We start from the raw sequence: 6,493 nt of genomic DNA, 5'->3' as shown, positions 1-6,493 counted from the left end.
GGGCCCCGCGCAGGTGCCCATTGGCCAAGCGCCCGGGGCCCCGCCCGGCGCGCCGGCTATGCTGGGTTCGGGGCCGCCGCGGCCGCCATTTTGTACCGCGGGGGTGAGGCGCTCGTGCGTCAGCGAGGGAGCGGGGCGCCATTTCCTGCTCCGGGCAGGGAGCCGGCGGCGCCGATGGCCTCCGCGCTGGGGCCGCCGCGAGCCCTCGGGCCGCAGCGGCGGCGAGGCCAGGGGAGCGGCGCGGGGCTTCCCCGCGGGCTGCTGCTCCGCGGCACCGTGCGGGGCCCGGCACGGCCGCCCCGGGAGCGACGCGGCGCTGAGGCAGGGCCGCCCCTGGCCTCGGCTGCCTCCGGCGCATTATCTGCCGCCACCGCTTCGGCTGGCCCCGGGCAGATAAGGGCTGCGCTTTTAAAGCAGCGCTTGAGCGTACGCTTGTCTGCACCTGATTCGGACCAACTAGGGGGAACTGGGGGTTTTCAGTGGAGAGTCCTTTAAAAAACTAATCTCCATGATGAAGCAAAATTAACGTGAGCTGCTAACGTTGACCCGGTAATATGCTACAGAGTCTGACATGTTTGAACATGACAGGTTTATTGTCATTTAGGATTTTTTTTTTTTTTTTTTTTTTTGCTGGAAACGACGAGCTTTAAGCCCTCGCAAGTGTAGAAAAAGACAAAAAACAGATCAGTCCTGAGGAGCCCTTAAGCACAGGAACAACAAGCCATTTTCCTTGTGTAGCTTCAGGTTTTCTTAAGAAGCAACTTCCACACAAAATACAAATCGGAGCCATCCCTTCAGTCCAAGCACCAGGACTGCGGCCGAGGGGGGCACCACCAGCCCACTCCTTCAGGAGGGATTGCTCCCTGTATCTATCACCTCCGCTCAGTTTCCCAGTTTTGAGCTGCCTTTTCCATTTCTTGCATCAGCCTTTGGGAATGTGTGGCTGTAAAAAGCAAAAGGCAGTGCAAGCAGGTGGACTCTCAAGTTCAATACCACTCCTTCATTGCACAGCACTTTACAACTGGTCTACACAATAGCAGACAAATGAACCTTTGTAAGGTGTGTGGTTGAACATCCTTGGAAGGTACCACAAGAATCGGGAAAGGGAAAAATGAGGCTCAAGGAACACAAGTCTCTTGTTTTTACAGTCCATAGCAGCACAGCACAGAGCCTGCAAGCTCAATTTATTTTTTTAATAGTTTCAGGTTTCTTCTAGATGCAACAGTCATATTTTTAGATTATTTTATTAAAAAAAATGCTCATATGCTACATATTTTTTCAGAAATTCATCTACCCAGAATATGGTGGTGGTCATACACCAAAGAAAAGAATCAAGTCATGAGATTGGGAAGGCCTTTTCCGCCAACATATCTGAACAAAAGCTGGTAAATCAAAATCTGTACATAGACAAATGGGTCTACAACTAATATTGAGCTAGATATGTCAATCATTCCTTACGTTTTTTTTTTTTTTAAACATCTGCTATTGAGTTGGCCCCTTGGATACCTTGATTTCCCTTAGAATGACTGGGTTTGTCCCTGAGCATAAATCCAAGTGGGTGCCAAGACTCCCGCGGAAGGAGGGAGTCTTTCATCAGGGTGTTTATACTCATGTCACAGAAGGCCCAAGTATAATGTATTCCAAGTATATATTCTGAGCAGTACCCCAGGGAAGCCGTATCCCAGGGGTCATCCAGGCACAGGAACTGAAAATGGTTAGCAATAGAGAAAACAGGTATGGGGCAGGACTGAGAGGGAACGTGACAGAAGCATGCAATAATAAAGATACTCAGAAGATTACTAAGGTTTCTAACTCTTCATACCTGCTACTCAGTCACAGGAAAATTTTAATATAATTCCTTAAACTTACTATCAGATATCAAGAGATACCTGAGCAGTTAAAAAAACACCTACGTGTTTATAATCAGATATTCTGTAATTAATCTTCTGAAGGCATCTTGAATCTTGCAGAGTTAGATTTGTAACTAGGTTAGTTACCATAGATTTGGACACAGCTTTGCTGTATTATACCAAATTAACACTTCAATAAGTACTATCTTAAGATCTTTGAAAGTAGTTGTTGAGTGGGAAAAATACTGATCTTATACCAACATTTAAAAAGTTACAACATTAGACTTTTGTATCTAACACTTGGTATTAGTAATTGAGAGCTCTGGTTGTGCCCAAAAATCTCTCCTTGAAGAAATACTTGAAAGTACAAATCTTTGGAGTTAAGTAGAACAGGAAGCCCATGTACTATAAGAATACAGCTGCATTCAAACAACACACTGAAATAAGTGAAGATAAGGATTTGCTTTAGATGTTTATTAATCCAAGGAGATCTTCCATAATAGAAAAAACAGAGGTTTTAATTTCCCAACTCTTCCTTTAGAGGTGCATTATCCTTGAAAAATGGAATTGGATAAATGCAAGTTCCAGGAGGAAGATCAGTTCTAAGTTTGACATAAGTGCATCACTGAAACTGATATATTGCATCACAAAATGCACTATTACCACCAACAACAATGCAAAATTGTTTTGCAATTTATATAAATACATTTCTTGGAGCAAAGGAAAGCAGAGTTCTAGTTCCATTCTTAAAAAAAAGATGCTCCTTGTCAACCAGTCTAGCGACACATAAAAGCACCCTTGAAGTAAGACTCTATTCCTCTCACATGAAGATAATTTTTTTTTTCCTTGCCTGACAACTTGAAAAATATAACTGTTTCAGAATGACCATGGCACTAAATTGTTTATTTTCTATTTTTTTTCCTCATCTGTTGAGGATATACAGCCTTCTCACTGCTGCTCTGTCATATCTTTTACCATGAGGCAAAAGTTCTGTCTTAAAAAGTTAATCTTAATTTTTTGGGATGCATAACAAGATAAGCAGTTATGCAACAAGTAGATGATCAGAAATGACTTATGTAAAACTGGGTGCTTTCCAAGGTCAAGGAATGCACAAGAAAAATGCATGCTGTACCTATGTCACCTTTTTCTACAAAAATAAAACGTTGTCTAGAGATTATCTTGAGGCCAGAACACACACATACGTGCTCATGAGTTAACATATTAAAAAAAAAATGTCCTGCTCTATAGACTTGGCCAGTCAGCTAACAATTCAAAAGTACTATTGTGGTTCTCATACCACTACTGTAATGGATACTCAGATTCAAGGCTAGTTCTTAGCGCTGTTTCACATCAGGTGCACCATCCATCCTTTTGAGCCCACTATTTGCTTTGAAGTATCCCTTTGGTATTCAGGTAGGACAGCATGGCAGTAACAGTCCTGGCTCAGTCTAGCACATTCAGACTGTGTGCAGGGAGACGTATTCGCCTAAGGAAGGCAGTCCAGACAGGAGCGACTGGAAAAACGTGTTATATTTGCCTGGAAGGGCACTAGGAACTGCATAACAAATGGAAGGCTGGGAATTGTGCTGGACAACTCATCAAGGAAAAACCCAAACCACACATTCCTGCTACTCTGCTGAGGCAAAAAAACACACCACACAAACCAATTTTCTGAAGACTGCATTTGAGTATCATAATATATATATGTGCATTTCATTTTTTACAGATATAAACTCAGTTTATTTTTAACCTGTATTTAAATTTTGGAGGCTTACATTAAATTAAGGTAGCTTGTTTAATATCAATTGTAACAGCAGGTGACATTTTTATATAAAAACAGCCAAAAGAAAAAAAAACATTTGATTTAAAAGACCTGACACCAATGATCTCAAGGCAAGATCAATACCTATGAATTTATACTTTCAGAAAAGAAAAAGGCGGCACTTACGCCAACCTATTCACAGCATCTCCCTGCTGGCTTCTTCATACAGTGGTTTTGATAGTGGTCCCAGAGGGAACTGTATTTTGCCTCTCTAGCTAAAATACTAGTTACTATAGCAATTTTGAAGGAAGAAAACGGTGGCTTCAAATATGAAAAAATGGCAAAACTTCAACTACACTGTCTGGATCAGGCAGACAATAGTACACACTAATGCTGGGAGTGCAGTAAGAGGAGAAATGAAACGCAAGAGTAGGGCACCTACTGAACAAGGTGCTGGGGTAAACAAAAAAACAACAAAAAATATGAAGTTGGGAAAAAAGTTGGGGAAAAAACACCTGCATTCATAGATCAAGCCTGGGTTTGCCAAATTAAGGGCTTTTTTTTTTTTTTTTAAAGTAGATTGCATATATAGATGTTTCATCTACATACTTCAATCAACTCCGTTAAGAGCAGAATTTAAGATCTAAGTTACATGCTTCAGAGAAGGTAACACTTTCTCAGTGCTTACAACGAATCTTCGTATCCAAATTTCCACATGTACAATGAGATCTTTAAGAAAAACAAAGGAGACAGAGGGTGTTGCTATTTGTTTTTTCTTTTTCTTTTTTTTTTTTTTCTTTTTTAGCAGCAATGAAATATCACTAACCCCTTTTTACATAACCGAATTCAAGTCACAACCAGAGGTGACTGCACCACAAAGTCACCAGGTACAAAACTGCTAGTTCATTTTAAATTAATAACTTGAAATTATTTTCCCCAATACATCCTTTTTTTTTTTTTTAATAAACAGCAAACATTTTGCTATTTTCGTACATAGGCTAGCAGGCTTGTTTCAATATGAAAGTGCTAATTCATTTACAGATTTCTCAGTTATGTAGTGCTACATTAAGTGTCCAATATTCTACATATGAACAATCTGGATAAATGGAAATGATGAAGATTAAGTAAGGCTATCTGATTACCTTATCTTATTTACATTAAAAGAATAGACACCCAATAGGAAGGGAGAAAAGGGAAATAAATTGGGCAAATATTCATATGCCACAGGTGTAAAAATTAAGTCTGCCTTCTACCTTGTACTGTAAATGAGACATTTTAAATAGTCCTGCAGCCCATGCCTATTTTTTTCCTCAGAAAAAGAAAAGCTGCCTTCATGACATCCCCTCTTGATTTCAGATTTCCAAAGTGTGTCATTTGAAGCTTTAAAATCAGATTCTTCCTATCTTCAAAAAAAAAAAAAACCACCTCTGGTTTGCTTTCCAGTATTAGGTTGCATGATCAGGTCCCACTTCTGGGGCTTTTGTCCAATCTATTTATCAATTAGAGTGAGCTGTAGATAACATGAACCAGTTCTGGAACCACTATTGGGAGGAACACAAGCTCTTCACTACAATCACACAGTAGCAGGAAAAGTGATAATTCAATTCATTCCTGGGGCAGGGCCTCCAAAATTAAATGAAGTTGGCACAACTGGAGCATTGAATTTGTATCCTCCATGCTTTTCAATCATTTTGGATTCTAAAAACAAACAAACAAATGATTAAAGTTTTGTGACCACAGAGATTTCAGTCTTCTCAGAGATACTTAACCCGGTGTAAAAAAAAAAGAAAAAAAAAGCAAGCAACCAGGTCCCACGAAGTGAGTGGGAGCACAGCAGGTCCCACTAACATACAGAATGAATTTAAGAAGTTTCTCAGTATCACTACAGTTATGTTTATGGGAAAATATATTTAGCAAGGAAAGAAAAAACATCACACTTCAGCTTTTCGGAATAGGTAGTTTTCACATTTTCAAACAGGACCTAAACAAACATTACATAGCTAAAACTGTTAGCAGATACACAGTGCTTTCTGATAGACATTGATAGACTTTTCTGTCAGTAAAAGAATAAACGTACAAAAAAGCAGTGTATAGTTAGACTTTCAGCATTCTTTTAGGGATTCAATTACATAAGCAGCAATAGTAACTAAAGCTGTTATACACGGACAACTCAAAAGCAGATAGAGAGCAGATGGAGATGTGTAGTTCCATCTACAGTCTAGATCACATAGCAGATTGGTTACATTGTTCCCAGCTCAAGATAGTGACACATTTTAGCTTTTCCTTTCCAAAATGATCTTTCCTCTCTGAAAAATAGTGGTCTATTTGAGACTTTTCTACTATTTTGACATATCACAGAACAGTTGAGGTTGGAAGGGACCTCTAGAGATCACCTAGTCCAGCCCTCTGCTCCAGCAGAGACACCCAGAGCACGGGGCACAGGGTGGCATCCAGGCGGGTTTGTAAGATCTCCAGGGAAGGAGACTCCACAACCTCCCTGGGCAGCCTGTTCCAGGGCTCTGTCACCCTCACAGGAAAGAAGTTTTTCCTCACATGGAGGAGGAACTTGGGGTGTTTCAACTTGTACCCATTACACCTTGTCTTGTCACTGGCCACAACCAAGAAGAGTTTGGCCCCCTCCTCCCTACATTCTCCCCTCAGGTACTTATACACATTGATCACATCTCCTCTCAGTCTTCTCTTCTCCAGGCTAAACAGCCTCAGCTCACTTAGTATTTCCTTGTATGAGAGGTGTTAAGTCCCTTTGCAAGACTCAATAATAGAGAGAAAGAGAGAGAGAGAGAGAGAGAAAGAGAGAGAGAGAGAGAGAGAGAGAGAGAGAGAGAGAGAGAGAGAGAGAGAGAGAGAGAGAGAGAGAGAG

At 40.9% G+C, this 6,493-nt stretch overlaps 1 protein-coding gene across 1 annotated transcript in view; it reads right to left on the bottom strand.

Moving 5' to 3' along the window:
• Nucleotides 1-2,350: 2,350 nt before the first annotated feature.
• Nucleotides 2,351-6,493, bottom strand: part of IPO7 (importin 7) — a 26,225-nt gene continuing 22,082 nt past the window's right edge. Inside the window, exon 24 of the mRNA XM_026034697.1 lies at nucleotides 2,351-5,310. Coding sequence (XP_025890482.1) covers nucleotides 5,213-5,310 — 98 coding nt within the window. The 3' untranslated portion in view covers nucleotides 2,351-5,212. The remainder of the gene's footprint in view (nucleotides 5,311-6,493) is intronic.

This window comes from Nothoprocta perdicaria, unplaced genomic scaffold (genome assembly GCF_003342845.1).
Source record: "Nothoprocta perdicaria isolate Ctin4 unplaced genomic scaffold, notPer1 scaffold_15, whole genome shotgun sequence".
In the NCBI taxonomy this organism is placed as follows: domain Eukaryota; kingdom Metazoa; phylum Chordata; class Aves; order Tinamiformes; family Tinamidae; genus Nothoprocta; species Nothoprocta perdicaria.
The sequence above is the reverse complement of the archived record's forward strand: the minus strand, read 5'-3'. Positions and strand labels throughout refer to the sequence as shown.